Here is a 19,065-nt window from a genome sequence, read left to right as displayed (position 1 = left end):
TTTCCTGAACAGTTAACATGGGTGGTAGTATTGCTAGAAGATCTATTAGCACTCCAGTGCATTCCTAATAGTGTCTTACAACTGCTCTTACTCTATAACTGAAGACTCATTATAATTTGTCTGGCTTCCCTAAGCCTTCTAAATGCAATTTGTATCTTTAATAGGATCCTTTCTCATACAAACTGGCTGCAATTAAATTGATTTGGCAATGTAAATTGACTCCAGCTTTAGGAATTTGTTTCTGTTGACTTCTACTGAAAGAAAGATGTCATGTGTGGTTTATGACTTTACAGTCCAATTTGACCAATTAGATTGACACTTCCAGATGTGGCTGGATTGATTGTATGGATAAGGTCTAACTGGAAAATATATTTGCACCATATTTGTATGCAATATGATGCCCTAAATATTTCTCCAAAATATCTGCATTTCCAGTAGAATAAGATAAATACTGTAGATTGTACAAAGCAGAGAGTACAGTAGATGTAATACGACTATAAGAAGTGCTGACCTTGTTAATGGGGTATATTATATCTTATCTCAGTTGGTTTTAAAATGCAGTTAATTCTGTTTTGCCATATGCAGAGTAAGTTCATCCCCATTTTTGGCAGGAAGCCATTTCTACATTATGTAAAAGATCAAAAAGACAATTTAAGTTCACACAGCTTTTTGTAAAATGGACAATTGTTATGCCAAAGTAAAGTTTCCAACAAATTGATGTTATCAGTTTGATGGAGTGCTGATACTGAGTAATCCACGGAAAAGTAGTAGAAGCAGCAATGCTCAGCACTAATAAGTTAGATGACATCAATTTCAAAGCCATATGTAAAATGACTGTTAGATTTGTTTTACAAATCTAAAATATTTTGTATATATGGAATATATATGGAATAATGTACCTCTGTTGTAAAATTAAAGGACATCAGTAGTCACAGAGGAGTTCCATGACCCTATAAAAGTAAAAGACCACAGGCCAAGTGCTTTTATACGGTTAGCATATCTCCTCATATTTTATAACGGGTAAATTTTTTCTACAAAACACAGTGAGTCCATTTCAGGCACTCCTTGGCAAAGGATCTATAACATCCTTCAGCTTCTGGAGCTTGAGCTTCCACTTTGAGCGACCATAGCTGTTGACCTATGCAAGTCCCATTGTCACTTTTCTGCTGGCTCAGGGCTGCCCTGAGTCACTTATTCTATTTGAGCCAGGTTGGCCCTTCCCAGAGATGTATGACAGTTGCCTGCCATACTTCTAATGTCACCATATACACTAAGCCCCAAAATCAGATAGAGCCCCATAGACCTCATCTTCTCAGCATTGACACCGACACAACTGGCTCTGCAAATCACTCCTCCAACTAGCTTGCAGAACTTCTAATGTTTGGATCACAAACTGTAGCAATACTCACATTGTGCTCATGTTTCATTAAGAGGGTTCAAGATGGGGTCCTAGGTATGGCACACACTCTTCTTGCACCCACCTCTTATGCCTGCCACACAGGGGACATTTCTGGGTGGCCTAGATGACGAGTACGTTTTCAGAATCCAACCCAGTGCACAAATCTGACAATATCTTTAGTCCTTTTCTCTCATACATTTTCTGGTTGATGGCAACATACCTGCACTGCATAATTTCCTAAGATTATTTTTAGCACATTTTTGCTTTGTTCATTTGAAACCTGTGTGCTACAAATCTTATAATTAATAAAGCATAAATGGATACTTTTTCAAAAAATGTAAAGGGTTTTTCATGCAGAAAAACAAACAAGCTACTACATTAGAATCCCAATTTTTTCCCCTGGATTCACAACATTTTGACATGGACCCCTGAAAATTTTTAAATTGCAATACGGTTGTATCTGAATCCTCTCAAATCAACCCAGGCAGACAACTGCCAGTTATTGTGCATAGAGAATTCCGAAATCCACAGCTTGATGATATTAAATATATTATTTTGCCACATGTCTGTTTGTAATTTATCTGTGAATTGTTTCTAATGACACAAACTGGCATTTTAGTTTCCTTTATTTGCACCAAATGCAGTTCCCACTAGAACATCATACCTACATAAAGGAATTTATGTGTTTATTTGTTACCATTGTTAACGTGTAAAGAATCAGTATTATCTACAGAGTTGTATGTGAAGCGCAACATGTAAAGGCCCTGCATGTGGTAACTTACAGTATATTGGAATTAGCCACACAAGGTGCATTTTAATAACAATATGAGGTAACAGTATTGGTAGTAGCCATGAGAACTGGTTTAGTAGCTTGCTTTTCTAGAGGTCAGGGCAGTAACTGGTTAATTACTGACAAACTTTGAGTCGCTCATCACTGATGATTCACTGCTTGAGATTTAGAGTTTAGTATAAGCTGATTATATATGGGTACTTGTTGTAAAGGGGAAGCAAGCGTGCACACACATTGTGCTTCTTTTTGAGGTAAATTTAAAAAAAATATGTTCTAAATATGTAAAACATATCATCTTAAATCTGTAAATTAAAACTAGACTTAACCATTTTTGATAAACATTAATTTTATACTGATAATGCTATTATGCAATGCAATATCATCAGTAATTGTTTGGTCCATTTCAACAGTCTTCTATATATGCCTGTGTATATACTCTTACATTGTTAACTAGAGAATAGGATGCTATGCTTTATGAATGTGATATGATGGCTTGTAAAAGTGTAAACCAATTAGATATTTAAAAGCATGCTTTTAAATCAATAAATCAAACGTTACTTCTTTTTGAATATCTTATAGATGATTTTATTAAATTACTCACCACTATACAATACTAGAAAATAACTAAACAGCCATATGAAAGAGTTAGTATAGGTTCAAATACTCACAATTGCATTTTTAAACAGTTTAGCGGAAAAATTATTTTTCAGTGCAATTATTTCATCCTGGCAATTTCTGCAGAATGTGACATGACAACCAACAAGAAATGAGCACAGTAGCACATATTTTTTGAATGTGTTAATATTTCCACTATATATTGCCACAAACAGAGGCTGTTTCATCAAGTCAGTTCCTGATCCAGCTGAGCTTACGTCTAACATACTTGGCTTAGTTTCAGAAAGATCTAGTTAATCTACTAAAAAGAAGCTAAAGGAAACCCACACTAACATAGCACACTTACACACACAGAGATAGTGGCATGCTATTGTGAAACCCAAAGCCCCAGCACTGTGAGGAAGCAATGAAAACCACTGTATCACCATGAATGCAATATATATAGCTTGACAAATTCTGTTACAATCTTTATTCTTAGTAGCGACATGTGCTTTGGTTTACTTATGAATACATAAATAGCATTGTTCATAATTGTAAAGCAAAAAAAATGCTTAAACATTACACTTGGTTTCACACAGTAATTAATGATGTTATGGAAAAAGACAGATTGTACAGACATATAAATATTGACACAAGAGCAGAAGAGCAGTGTAGAGCAGAGAAATGATGAAGTAAACGTGGGATGTCAGAAGTCTAGTTCATAAAAAAACTTCTACATACTAAAATAAACCAATTCCCACTGGGAACTGTAGGAACAGTATGGGCAAATTAGGCCCAAGCCTAATGTAAAGAGATAAACATTTATAGCAAACTAAAAATAGACACACACACAATTGATATAACATATGAGAATGGATACAAATTATGATCCTACATCACACACAGTAGATGCCAATTGTTTATGAGAGTAGTTATTATAGTGAAGACATGAAGTAAGACATTATACCTCTCCCAGTTTTGTTCATTGGTTTTACTTCTTTTATATTATTTTGGCTTGCAAGTACATTCTCAAGCCACATAAATAAAACCCTACTCTAAGGGGCAGATTTACATAGGGTCGAATATCGAGGGTTAATTAAGAATATGGCTACTTCGACCATCGAATAGGCTTCGACCATCGAATAAGCTACTTCGACCTTTGACTTCGACTTCGAATCGAACGATTCGAACTAAAAATCGTTCGGCTATTCGACCATTCGATAGTCGAAGTACTGTCTCTTTAAAAAATACTTCGACCCCCTAGTTCGCCACCTAAAACCCACAGAGGCCGAATGTAAATCCTTTGACTTCGAATATCGAAGTCGAAGGATTTAGCGCTATTCCTACGATCGAACGATCAAAGGAATAATCGTTCGATCAAACGATTAAATCCTTCGATTCGAAGGATTTTAATCCATCGATCAAAGGATTTTCCTTCGATCAGAAAATTGTTAGGAAGCCTATGGGGACCTTCCCCATAGGCTAACATTGGCCTCGGTAGGTTTTAGTTGGCGAACTAGGGGGTTAAAGTATTTTTTAAAGAGACAGTACTTCGACTATCGAATGGTCAAATAGTTGAGCGATTTTCAGTTCGAATCGTTCGATTCGAAGTCGTAGTCAAGGTCGAAGTAGCCTATTCGATGGTCGAAATAGCCATATTCGACCATTCGAAATTCGATTTTTATTTTTTCTTCTATTCCTTCACTCGAGCTAAGTAAATGGGCCCCTAAATTGCTGACCTTGCTAGGAGAATGCAGAGTAAAAAATGTTCTTCCCTATTCTGCCAACAAAAACTTTAAACAATAGCAGTTTTGAATGTATTTAGCTTTGTATTAAGCATTTTATGTGTACAAGAGGAATAGAGCCCTGGGGACAAATAACTTATTGTGTAATTTGATAAAAGGTGACTTGCAGACGCTGACAGAATGGTAGTTGGCACCCATAATTCATTTCTTTACATGACAAATAACCTGTATATGCACATTCCTTTATCAAATGATCTATAAGAAAAAAACATAGCTTGCAGTTAGCCAACAAAGACACAAACAGAGGTTAATTTAACTTCCTTACCTAATATAATATTTTTTTTCATGGAAAGCATGTCCTTATTTGACATTTGAATACAGCATACCTGGCTGTTTTTATAGTCTAATCTAAGTTTCTCCTGTTTTTCATTAAAGGTTCTGGTTTATATATAGAATTTTTTTTTATTCTTACCATAAAAAAATAAGCAACATATAACATGGCCATTGCAGAACCGCAGCTCTCCAAATCCTTCAGCAGTATCTGCTCTTGGAGTGTGCTGGGAATTGTAATTCGGTAACAGTAGGAAAGTTACATTTAATATACTTCATCTGTTTCTGCCTATTACTCCTTGTTGCTTTTCGTTCTTCTTTAAACATGATATTAGCTAAAAAATGAGGGACAAATAATTAACGAGATGTTCTGTTCTTGTGCCTCATGGTAGCTGGGACTAATCCGCAGATGTCAGCTTTCTGTTAGACCAGTGTGTGACACAAAGCTTGCCTCTAAGCAGAGAAGTATTAAGTAACAGAAGTAAGCCAGAGCTCCTTTTAGAGAGAGTGTGTCTGTGTATGCCAGCTATACCTAACATGTCTGGAGAGTGTGCTTGCACTGGTGTGAAGCCATGGAACTCATCTACGTTTTTAGCCACTATCATCATGGATTTTTCATAGTAGATTAAAGAAAAGAATACACATATTTTAACTGGGATTACCCCTGCATAGCATATCGGGACTAATGCCCTTGGATTGCAGATAACCCGTCTGAACTCAATCAGTAGGCCGTTCAATTAGAGTGGAAATACCAGGCAGGGCTTGAAGAAAAACCTGAGAAAGAACAAGGCCTGGGCAGATAATATGAGTAGCAGTGCTCAACCGAACCTGCCAAGGAGTGGGGTCTGTTCTGGCAAGTCACTCAAGGAGAGGTCTGAGCATTCTTTCTTTCTTTTTTACTACTACAGGATGGAGGATGAAGCAGTTTTGGACAGGGGGGCTTCATTCGTGAAGCATGTCTGTGATGAAGAGGAGGTGGAAGGTAAGAAAAATAATGCTTTTAGCATTTTAAGATACCTAATACTGATGTGAATCTTGAGATCATTAAAGCCATGTATTATGCATTTCATGTACACTGCATCTTTGTGTGGCAAGTCCTACAGATGGAGGAATTTAGACAAAATTCTGTTGCTGCTTTTTAGTTTCTTTTCCATGAAAAGGTTATATGGCAGGGTTGCATGTTTTGTGGGAAAATAAATAAGTCAGAGCAGTCTAGTGTGTGGCCTGATCCCTCAAAATACTAGTTTTAATAATTATATAACAGGACAAAGTTATTTACATTTAGGGGCAGATTTACTAAGCTCGAGTGAGGAATTAGAATGAAATATAAGTTTGAATTTCGAAGTTTTTTATTGGGTACTTCGACAATCGAATGGGTCAAATTTGTTTGAATTTGATCGAATCTAATGAATCAAACAATTCGAAGTAAAAATTGTTTGACTATTCGACCATTCGAATAGTCTTCGAAAATACTTTGACTTCATACTTTGCAACTTTAAAACTACCGAGGTGTAATATTAGCCTATGGGGACCTTCACCGGCACTTTTCTAAGCTTTTTTTGATTGAATAAAAATCCTTCGATCGATCTCTTAAAATCGTTCGAATCATTCAATTCGAAGGATTTTATCAAACAGTTTTTGTCCGATTGAAGCATTTGCGCTAAATCCTTCGAATTCGATATTCAAATATCTGGAAAGAAGCTGGTTAAAAAAATCATGCTAGCATATTAAAGTCCTTATCTACCCATGACCTGATGTCAGACGATAGGTACTTGAAAAATTCCCACTCACTAACTGCAATTACACTAGAGGAAGGTGCAATGACTTTACTTCTGGTAAAAACAAATGTTGTATGTAAGCATGCACTGCATCTGCATGGCTTACAATGTGATTTATTGAGTTGATAAGTAGAGGGTTGTTCTATATGAGTGGAACTTGTAAGCATTAGAGTATTTGCTCATTACATTAACAAAGTCTAGAATTCTGTCTTTTGAGTAATGCTTCTAATTATATAGCCAAGTAAGATGCAGCTTATTTTTTTGAGCTCTCTATGTGCCTCTTACGATCAGCTTTATTTCATTTATGGTTCTTAATCATACAAATGCAAGGGTACAAATGCAATTTAATGGGCTGTAAAAATTCTCTTACATTCCTGCATATATATTGTGATTTGAGCAAAGTTTAGAATTGTCTCTGCATCCTATTTTAAGCAATTTCCTTACTGACCATGAAACATTAGCTTCTACACTTTTCAGCCCTAAGGAATAGTGGATTTACCTTGAGCATTAAGCAGCTGTTTATCTGTTCTTTTCTTTAATACTTTAGCATTTTCTACGGATGTATATTGCTTTTTAAAAGTCTATTTAAGATGGTGCAACATTTCTACAGGTCTAATCACCTATAGCAACTAATCAGCAGGTAGCATAGATTGGTCACATACAGTATATAAAAGCAAACACCTTATTTGTTGCAATGGGTTACTGCACCTGGGCAAAACTGTGCCTTTTATTACATTTGAGAGTTTAGTTTACTAGATTATATGCAAAGGCCAACATGCTCCTGCTAGCACTGTTGACAGTTTTTTTCTGCTTTTATAGATCTTGGTTAAAAAATAGTTCTTGTAACTTCCATATTTTAGCATTAATTCTAAAGATGACTTTGTTAGCTCTAAGAGCAATTTCTTGATTTAAAGATACTTGGCTATGGAGGAAGCCATTGTTGTTCAAAGATGTAGGAACAACAATCACAACATAAGAGGTTACAGTAGAAGACTACCAGTATATGTTAATATTACTCTTTATAATGCCTAATATGACAAATACTATTCGTAACAGCATTAAAAGAAACCCCTGCAAGGGTGGCCAAAAAGTTGCAAATAGATATTTGTGTTATGTTTCCCGTTATATATTGTTACAATCTAGTTTTCAGTAGGCAATTCACAAAAATTGTAAATTTTGGGGGTTATTTATTAAAATTCGACAAGTTCTCACTATTTTCTTAAAACGACTCTGACCAAGTTCGCACAGACTACCCCCCCCTATTTATCAATAAATTTTACCAAAAAATTCTTGAAAAAAAATCAATAAAATTGTTAAAACATCCAAATCATACAAATTTTTCGCATTTATCGCAGAAAACTGAGGCTTTTTCAGATTTGACTCCCGAAACCTCTGACTTTTTGAGATTTGACGCCCGAAAACCACAAAATCTTCGGCTTATTAAATGAAACTCAGCACAGATCAGGATAATAACGGGACATCTGCCATTGACTTCTACATGAACTAGGCAGGTCTGAGTAGAAAGTACTTTTTTATTCGGGCTTGCTATTGACATCATCAGGTTTTAATAAATCGCAAAAAAATTTAGTTTTTTTTTTGTACAAAAAAATTGTGTTTTCACCTATAAAAGTCCAACCAGAAAAGAAATCAGGCTTTAATAAATAACCCCCTTAATGTACATACTGTAAAAGAATGGCATTATATACCTTTTCCCCACAATGCAGCATTTTCACCCAAATTTCAGTGTATTTGAACCCACTGCCAATTGACATCAAATTATGCACCTGACATTTTGGATTGTGATAGGAAACTTACATTGCAAGCTTTATATACAGTCATGGGTAAATCTGTTCCATTTCGATTCGCCACGAAATTTGCAAATTACCCGAGAAATTCGCGAAACGGAACACCTACGTCCAAATTTTTTAGACACCGGCGAATTTTCACTGCAAATTTTTATTCGCCGGTCGGCAAAATGCAGAAATTCGCAGCGAATTCCTGCCTGCCGAATAAATTCGCCCATCACTATTCATATAAAATAAATCTTTGTTAGATTAATTAGCTTCTGAAGACATAAACATAGGGAATAACAATTAGAACAGCTGTTTGTTTTTTTTTCTTGGAATTCTGCAACTACTTGTGCTTGCTATGTGTGCTTGCTCTCACGTACAGTAGGTGCAGTTATATTTTAATTTATATTGGGGATAAACTGAAACAGATCTTATACAGATGTGGAATTCTTTTCTAGCTATTGTACTTCACTATAGCTATAATAAAGGTTCCTGGGCCAAGGGCTGTCATAGGAATTCAGCATAATCCAAGTGAAATGAAACATAGGCAACCTGAAAAGAGTAAATATGATGACCAGTTTTATCTAATGGATGCAAGATTGTGCCACACCATTCTGCACATATACTACACAGTATACTTTAGCATAATTATTGCCATTTTACTGGCCAATGCTTTCCCTTAGCAGCCTGCCCAGTTTTGTACTTGTGCCTTTTAACTATTAACCTCCTTTTATTTTTCAGTTTACATGGATGTACTGTCTATCATGATGTCATGAGCTTTTTGTATGACTAGTAAAATAAATAATTCTGTTCTTCTGCATAAGACATGAAAGTTCACACATCATTAACTACCACTGGTGCAATTGCAAACATGGTGGCATGGTGGTTAGTATTCCAGCCAGGGCATTATATGCAAGGTGGTTGTACTTTCTGCTCATTCATGTATAGGTTTCCTCCCACACAAGATCCTAATTCCTCATAAATATTGACTATAGTGTGCTGTGTTAATGTGATCTCTGCTCCACTGGGGAAGGATGCATAATCTCTTCAAACTTATTTTCTAACTTATACTAGACTACATGTAATTAACTTTTGATTGGTTACTATTGCTCGGTGCACTTTGAGACCCACATCCATAAATCAGCTCAGCTTTGGACTGGGGAATTGGGGGCCCATCAACCAAGGTCCCTACTCCCGACATCCAAACTGATTTCCTGCCTTCTCGATTGGGGGAGTGGGCCAGGGCTGGCAGGGCCCAGGAGGGACTGGGCCCAACGAGTGTTTTCTCAGCTCAGTCCAACCCTGAATCAGCTTTTTGAGGCATAAGGATATATGCACTCTTGCAACATGTTCAGACAAACTGGCACATTCATACAGTACATATTAAAACATACTGCTCCATGTGATGCCTACATACACTAAAGCACAATATTGACAATATTAATATACGGTTAATAGCCAGCATATGATACAGCTTCTCTCTATGAGCACAATATACAGTGAGGCAACTTCGGGCGACTTTTCATTTTAGCCTATGGGAAAACACGCTGAGGCAGTTCGGGGAGATATTCACTCAGAAGACGAGGTGATTAGTCGCCAGGCGACAAAATCTCCCGGAATATCCTCGTGTGGCCTTACCTTAAAGGAGTACTAAACCCCCCACGTTCCCACTGGATTTTTTCCCGGTGTCCCGCTGGCCCAGTCCGACCCTGCATGTGAGGTCAGTATTTCTACAGATGACACAATTCTGGGGTAACACTTAGCAGGGGGGGGCTTTTCAGTATTATTCTCCCTTCTCATATGTGCCGGGTTTGGGCAGTCTTTATTTCATTTTCCCATGGAAATCATCTAGTTAGATTATTAGTTAATCTACAGAAACAATGACATTACAGTATTGAGTTCCTGTGCAGACTATTTAGTAAACATGTCTCTCCTGTCCTGTAAACGGCAAGTCTGGCAGTTATTGGAGTTATTGTCATGAGCCAGAACTTTGCATCTCAGATTAGGTGACCACAGGAAAACTCGGATTGTCCTAATATTTCTGAGTCAAAATAGCTGCCATTTATACCTAAAGGCATAATAATAGGTAGTGCCCCCTTCTTGTTAAAAGAATTGAAACTTTTGAAGGTCTAAATGATAAATGAATGAATCAAAAGATTATTCATGCATAGTAGTGTAGATATTAACATTATTATCTTACACTTAATTGTAAGGATCCTATACTAAATTAGGGAAATAATGCATCAGGTGGCTCTGAATAATGGAAAAAAACAGGACAGATATTTGCTTTTGCAATTTAAACCAAGGCCTTCTGCTGGGAAATTACTTATGGAAATCTACTGCAGTCTTTGTTGACTTAAATCTAATAGCTGTACTGGCACCTAGATTTTGCTGTGCTGTAGTGACTATTCAAGTCTTTCCAGGTTGTTAGTTAACTGAACACACCTAATCCAGTGGAAGTTTTTAACGTCACAGTTTTTTCTTGGTTCACTGAGGTCATATGCTTTTAGCAATAATGCCCTCTTTCAACTTTTGATTTATTATACACGCCTACAAAAGTTTTGGCATCAAGGGGCCTAGATATTTGTTCCGTCCCGAGTAGCTGGCTGTCATGTTTTCCATCATTTAGATTTTTAACAAAACTGTTCACCTGAACCCCAGGAACTAACAATAGCATTTTCTGGTTCCACTATAGCTATTTACAGTGCTTTGGAAAATAGCACAAATAATTTTTATGATAGTTTGGATCACTTTTTCAAACCTTACAAATTGCATTTTTGACACTAGAAAAAGTAACAGGGATTTATAATGTACTTATGGTACATAGAGACAACAACCGTGGGGCCTCCTTTTAGTATACTGTATAGTTATGCAATCCGGAGCCACTGTAGGCTGATTATGTTGGTTGGACACAAATGTAATTGAAAATATACAACCAACAGTATTCATAAGTATTAAAGATGATGCTCTGTTACAACACAATACAAGATAATTCTAAATACAGGGTTATAGTCTGATAGAAAGAAAATAGCTGTTTGTTATTTTCCACCTGCTGACTTTAAAAGACTCACACGGTCAGCTTGAAAATAATCGGCCTGAAGAGTAAAACCCTTAATCAAACTGGTCATAATTAACATGGCTTATTAAACAGTTAATGAGATGCCAAACATTTCTGGAGATAAAGCTTCTCACCAGGCAATGATGAACAATAATTAAGTCGCAGTGTGTTGGCTAATAAAGGAATGGGATTAATTATACAGAAGGCATTTCTTTAGGCCACGTTAAAAGGTTACCAATATGCCACTTTAAATTGCATTAAAGTTAAGGGGTTATATAGTAATATTGTCAAAGTTTTCCCAAGTCAAGCATTGCATATCGGCCAATCAGAAAAAAGTTTTCCTTAAAGGGATACTGTCATGGGAAAAAACATTTTTTTCAAAATGAATCGGTTAATAGTGCTACTCCAGCAGAATTCTGCACTGAAATCCAATTCTCAAAAGAACAAACAGATTTTTTTATATTCAATTTTGAAATCTGACATGGGGCTAGACATTTTGTCAATTTCCCAGCTGCCCTTGGTCATGTGACTTGTGCTCTGATAAACTTCAATCACTCTTTACCGCTGTACTGCAAGTTGGAGTGATATCACCCCCCTCCCTTTTCCCCCCAGCAGCCAAACAAAAGAACAATGGGAAGGTAACCAGATAACAGCTCCCTAACACAGGATAACAGCTGTCTGGTAGATCTAAGAACAACACTCAATAGTAAAAACCCATGTCTCACTGAGACACATTCAGTTACATTGAGAAGGAAAAACAGCAGCCTGCCAGAAAGCATTTCTCTTCTAAAGTGCAGGCACAAGTCACATGACTGGGGGCAGCTGGGAAATTGACAATATGTCTAGCCCCATGTCAGATTTCAAAATTGAAAAAAATCTGTTTGCTCTTTTGAGAAATTGATTTCAGTGCAGAATTCTGCTGGAGTAGCACTATTCACTGATGCGTTTTGAAAAAAACATGTTTTCCAATGACAGTATCCCTTTAAACCTGACACACAGAAGGCGAGTTTAAGTATATCTACCAACATGAATGGTTTATTGCATGTTAGTGAAATTAGGCCATACACATGAATATCAAAATTGTATCGCTGACCTGATGGATTGGACTACAGGCCTGTAGGCTTCATAACTGTGGAAGTGCAAGTTTGGGCCTCTGAATTTTCTATTTTGGAAATTGAATTTATTGCATTTGCACAGCTAAGTTAGTAATTTTAAGGGGCCAAAGAAACACACCGTTTGCTGAAATGGAAAATACTTTATGAAACCTGTATCTATGTTTCTGTAAATATGTTGCAGCATCTATATTAATATATAAACACCATGGTTGTTTGTTATAAGTTACGTATGTTATAGATTTACTTTTGTTTCCTAAAAAGCTTTTCATTTGGTCTTGGTCTTTTATTTTTTAGGGTTTTTGAATTATTAGCCTTTTTATTTTCCACTGCAACTAAAACCTTTATTTGGTTATTGGGGGTCACTGCCCCCGGCAACCATAAAAACAGATCATGTTTGTAAGGCTTTAAGTTTAGCTTTATTCTTATTTTTTATATTTTTGTTCAGCCCTCTACTATTCATTTTTCATTCCCCTTTACTGCTGTCTGATTGCTAGGTTAGTAAAGTCCTAGCAGCCAGTTATCTGTACAAATTTAAAGTCTTGCCGTAACACAACAATAATGTTAATAAGAAAAAAGCAGGTGATACTCATCATGATGGTGCACTGTTTTTGCAACATGTTGTACACTGTTTATTTGGGTAACTGATAATACTGATACACCCCTAATGACAAAAGGCCAATGTACAGTAAGTAAATGCATTAGATCAATGTGCCTGCCAATACTGCAGCACGCATGAGGACAGATGCCAGTTTAGTCCTCTGTATGTAGAAGCCAGATGGTATCCACATAAAATGCGTTTTCTCATGTGCTAACTAGTTGTCATCTAATCTAAAGGGGATCAGACTTAAACATTAACTTAAAATGTAGAAAAGCCATTTAAAATGATTCCATCCCTCATTACCATGGTATGTCTGCCTGCCGCTGTGCACTGTTCACAGAAAATTTTTCATGATGTGGATAGGCCTTTCTCATCTTTAATTACAGTCTGTATTAGGAGTATCACTGCCTCATTCCAGAGCATTATGGAAATGTGGTTGCTGTTACTGGAATGGTACTTTGTTGCCTACTACGTGGTTATTAAAGAATAATTGAATGCAAGATGTTTCCTGGTTACATTTTTCCTCTAAAGTGTAATTCATCTGAAATCTTTACAGTATACACTGTTCAATGAAAAGATATGTTTTAGGAATGAGACTCATTTGGCTACTATTCATGTGCAGCTATTGCACCGTGTTGAGTTTGTTCAATCTACTGGTGGTCTAGGATGGTTTTATTACAGTTCTCGTTGTTTCCCACACCCTCAGTTCTGCCTTAGGATTTTCACTGAGCTAATGCCATGATTGTTAAACAAGTCCCTCTGTTCCTTTTTTAGATGACTAAACAGTCTTGGCCATCCCTGCAGCATTATTATGGCACAGTGCCAGTCTCCCAAGTAAGCTTTGGGAATCCCACTGTAAATCTCTGGGTTAACATGGCATTTTTGCAGTGTGATTAGAAAAATCAGGGCATTCCTTTGTGGGTGCCTGGCAGAATTGGCTGGCCTATTCATCTAGATAATATATCAGTTATGCTCCTGGGGTTATTTCATACCTTCCAACTGTCCCATTTTTTGCAGGACAGTCCCGATTTTGAAAGCTTAACCCGCAGTCCTGGACTGTTACTGAAATGTCCCGAGTTTTTGATATTCTGCACTGACCAGCCAGAAAATAATGCAAAGTTTCTAAAACTTTTGCCAGAAAGCCCAGAATACGTGGCAGGTGCACTTAGATACTTTTGTAACAATTTAAGATAAGCAAATAAACAATTGTAACAATTTAAGATAAGCAGGTCTCTTGGGGAAACTAACTTTAAGGACAATTCACTTTCATTAGCAAAACTGTAATAACACATAAAAAAGCAGAAATGTGTTCAAACGTTCATAACCTGCCTAATTTTGTAAATTGAACATGGGAATTAGGGGGTGTGACCACAAAAATGGGCATGGCTAAAAAATATTTTTGTCTTTCTATTTCCAAAATGTTGGGAAGTGCTCTTCCATAGCTTTGGAATGCCCAGGGTTTATACAGCCCTAAAAAAACACTATAAAGGGCAAATACATCAACTTATGTGGAAAAAACATTTTAGCAATCAATGATAAAAAGGGTTATATATTTTTTTTCTTGCCACTGTACATATGCCAGTTCTCATTTTCTATTGGTCATTCAAAAAGCCATTTACTGAAAACATTACTTTTATTTTTTAACTCTATATATAAAGTTTCTGTACTGCTAAAGGAAGAGTAGAATAGTTATACCACTATTGCAGAGCTAGTAATCTCAGTTGCAATTGTGACTTTCTGAGGAGCAAATAAAAGATTTGAACACTGTTGTTGTGGGAGAAGAACTGAATGTATCTTGTTCTATTGAGAAATTCCAGACAACTTTAATGTATCCCCATATAATGGATAAAGCAATTAGACCAGTATCTTACAAACAGTCTGGTGAGAATTTGTGTTTGCCATGTTCCCTCAACATGCTTCTGTTTGTATTTGCCTGAAAATGTCAATCAGGGATGTCCTGCCTGCTTTCCTGCAATGCTCAGGCCAATAAAATGATGGAACCCTGTTTGGTACTACAGTGTAATTGCTTGTGACTGCCCTAGGTATCCACTATAGTCCGATTCTACTATTTAGTCTAGAATTATTTTCCAAAGACAGATGTACTTCAAACTGCTAAACCATACAGGACCTGAAAGTAAATATAAAGCAGTGATAAGCAACCTAGGGGGTCTACAAATGTTTTTAAACAGTTAATTCCCACTAAGGATAGCTGGAATTACCATATGTATGTCATGCATTCACAGCTGTTGACTAAAAAATGTAGCCATCCAATACTTAAGATGATTCCAGTTGTCCCACCAATTTCCCAGAGAAAAGTCTTTTCTACAGAATTGACATAGCTTTTTTGACAGTAACTGCAATTAAAAACCCTTAAATAAGCAAAACACTTGTAAATGGATAGAAAATAAATTATTATCTCTAAATCATGTTTCAAAAGTCTTAAATAGGCAATGCATCTATTCAGGAATTTCTTTCTCTGCGAGATAAACCTTTTGGTCTGTGCATCTATTTTAAAATAATTATTAATTGTTTCGAAAATCCAAAAAAAGCTAATATTATCTAGTTTTTTTTGGATAAAGGCTTACTAACACTGTTTTCCTGTATAAGCTAAGTGACCCCTTATCATTTCATCTGTTCTTCTGTTATTTAGTCTATTTTGTTCCGCTTGATCTTCACCACACCATAAAAAAATTCTAGTATTGTATGTAGAATTAGATTGGACAGATAAAACAGGGCCTTTTTTGGCAGTATTTTAATACACAGAGATTAGGAGCTGTTAAACATGTTATGCAGTTAAAGTTCTGCTTTGTGTGAAGAGGAGCTGGGTGGGAGTGGGAACTGTTAAAGGAGAAATAACCCTTTTTTTCAAAACAAGAGAGGCTCTTTGCCTTTTCTGGAAACAAATACTAGCCTTCATAAATTTGTATCTTTTTTTCCTATTAACATTGGCATCAAGCATAATTTTTATTAGCCCGGACAGTAAAATACTGGCTAGGCTAGCCAGCACACTCCGTGGCCAGAAGATTGGTCAGCGGCCTTGGTTTTCCATAAGATTTGCACCATTGGATGGCTTGTCAGCCTAAAGTTTTTTTCTGGAATTTTGAATAAAGAAATTAGGGGCATATCTATTATGCTGTGTAAAAAATGGGGGCTAATACAACAGAAAGCCTCCACATTTCGCTCTGTAAAAAAATAGTGCAACACGTTTTTTCTTATGTGGCTTCCGCCGGAAGCAGTGTAAAATAAGAGCATCAAATCTGGCGTTCGCATGACGTAAAATTACACATACTGTACCTTATTTTACACAGCTTTTTACATCGTATTTTTGCCGAATTTAGTTTTACATAGTATAAAAAATATGCCCCATAAAGTGAACCCCGCTCCAACAAATCTATTGCCAAAAGCATGGCTGGAGGCTGTGATGTTTGTTTGTGTCAAATTCTGTGAAAGATTTCTTGACAGAACCTGAATCTTGTGCACAGAAAGCACTTGGACCAGGTTGGTTTATAGTGTGTGCGCACGGCTTTCCAATTCATCAATCACCACAATTCAGCATTTTGTGCAAAGGAACAGGGCTACAGTGGCGGGGTATAGTCTGGTGATTAAATTCGGGTGGTTGGAGTGTGACTTGTTCAGGAGCCCTAACGCATAATACGATTGGGTTCTCTGCTCTTTTAAGTTATGATGAAATTAAGCCATATATGATGTAACAACATACAGTAAATATAACAGTATAGGCACTGGATCTTTGACTTTCATCATCATCATCTATCTACCTATCTATCATCATCTATCTATCGTCTGTGTATCCATGAAATTCTAATTTTTTATTAAAACTTTTGCTATAGTTAACACCAGTGGCGAATTAAGGACATGTGAGGCCCCTAGGCTACACTTTCCAGGGGGCCCCCTTCTAGGGGTGGACTTTATTTTGGTGCAGTACGCGCCATGGTTTTTTAAAAAAAGCCAACCGCCGTGTAAATATGCTAGCGGTTTCAAGCTTAGGCAATGGCACATGACACTAAGCGAAACAAAAATAACAAAAATAACAAAAATTATTTCACTGTCTGCAGAAATTATTTCACTGTCTGCAGGCTACAAAAATTATTTCACTGTCTGCAGAAATTATTTCACTGCCTGCAGGCTACAAAAATTATTTCACTGTCTGCAGGAATTATTTCACCGTCTGCAGGCTACAAAAATTATTGTCTGCATGCTGTAAATTTTCTCTGTCTGCAGTGCAGTACAGCAAAAATTACTTCACAGACAGAGACTGTTTCAGGCGCAGGCTGGCTGTGCCTCTAGAGCTGTTGCTGGGCCCGGCCGGGTGCCCCCTGCACCCTGCTGCTGGCTGACCCCCGCCTCACAGTAGCTTTTAATTTAAAAAGAAATTCTCTGCCCGTTGCCCACTGGCACTGACTGCTGCAGCCTGCAGGATCCTGGACCTGGGTACTGCTACCACCAATCTGGCTGGTCCTGTGGCCTGTTGGGGCCACCCCCCTGCACCTTGCTCTCTAGCTAGGCTAGCTGCCTGGGACTGAGACAAGTTCCAGCACAGTGCAGCCAGTAATAGGCAACTTGAACTTGGGCAGCAGCTTCTTGGTAAAAAAAAAAAGCAAGACTCAGAGGAGTGATGATGGTGGGTGAGAGTGACAGTGGAGTCACGAAGAAGACAGACAGTCAGACTGCGTGTCTGCTCTGCCTGCGTCTGACCGAGTGTGTGCGAGAGCGCGCCGCCCTCAACTAGCTTAAGTAGCCGTGGGTTTTCGTCGTCGCACACCAATGATGTCACTGGTGAGCGGCTGCCCTTCCAACATGAAGATAGTCAGCCCGGCGAGTCTGTGCACTTGCACACTGTGACGCAGAGAGAAGCTGTGAGCCAGAGTCCCAGTCAGAAACCTGGGGGGGACCCTGACCCCAGTGAATTATTTTAAATAAAATTGAAAAAAAAAAAATTAAAAACCCATGGGCCCCGCTACCACTAATGGGCCCCGCTACCACTAATGGGCCCCTAGGTTATAGCCTAGGGTAGCCTAGGCATTAATCCGCCCCTGGTAAACACTATAAGATTCTGGTGGTCCTTTTGCAGCATTTTACTATTTTTGCTCCCTTTAATTCTGTTGCCTGCCTGATAATTGACACACAGCAGGATAAGCCTGTGGGCCTAATGCTATAATGTGTTGCAAATAGTTCAAGACAATCTCTGTAATCTTCTGGCCACATGCACACATTATAGATTATCAAAGGAGGGAAGCTTGACACCTTCATTGCCAGACAGTACTTAAGCATATAGATATACTGTTTATGTGATCAGAGTAGGGATGTCGCGGACTGTTCGCCCGCGAACTAATTCGCGCGAACATTGGCCGTTCGCGTCCGCCGAATGTTCGCGAACGTCGCGTGACGTTCAGCCAATTTGGGTTCGCCTTAGCTGGCGCTTATTTTTGCCCTCTCACCCCAGACCAGCAGATACATGGCAGCCAATCAGGAAGCTCTCCCTCCTGGACCACCCCCACACCCCCTGGACCACTCCCCTTCCATATATAAACTGAAGCCCTGCAGCGTTTTTTCATTCTGCCTGTGTGTGCTTGGAAGAGCAAGTGTAGGGAGAGAGCTGTTTAGTGATTTGAGGGACAGTTGATAGTAACTTTGCTGGCTAGTAATCTACTTGATACTGCTCTGTATTGTAGGGACAGAACTCTGCAGGGATTTGAGGGACAGTGAGTTTAGGTTAGTTAGCTTTGCTGACTAGTAATCTACCTTCTACTGCAGTGCTCTGTATGTAGCTGCTGTGGGCACTGCTTCTGATCTCATCTGCTGACTGCTGTAATAATCCAATAGTCCTTGTAAGGACTGCTTTTATTTTCT

The 19,065-nt window shown here is 37.8% G+C and overlaps 1 protein-coding gene across 4 annotated transcripts in view; it reads left to right on the top strand.

Annotated features, from left to right (window-relative positions):
- The window catches only part of slc4a4.S (solute carrier family 4 member 4 S homeolog), a 127,870-nt gene that overhangs the window by 11,819 nt on the left and 96,986 nt on the right, over positions 1–19,065 (top strand). For all 4 annotated transcript variants that reach the window (XM_018243458.2, XM_018243457.2, XM_018243461.2 and 1 more), the window contains exon 2: positions 5,767–5,840. In XM_018243458.2, the coding sequence (XP_018098947.1) occupies positions 5,768–5,840 (73 nt within the window). In that variant the 5' untranslated portion in view covers position 5,767. The remainder of the gene's footprint in view (positions 1–5,766; positions 5,841–19,065) is intronic.

This window comes from Xenopus laevis, chromosome 1S (genome assembly GCF_017654675.1).
Source record: "Xenopus laevis strain J_2021 chromosome 1S, Xenopus_laevis_v10.1, whole genome shotgun sequence".
NCBI lineage: Eukaryota > Metazoa > Chordata > Amphibia > Anura > Pipidae > Xenopus > Xenopus laevis.
Note: the sequence above shows the minus strand (reverse complement) of the source record. Positions and strands in the feature narration are given on the sequence as shown.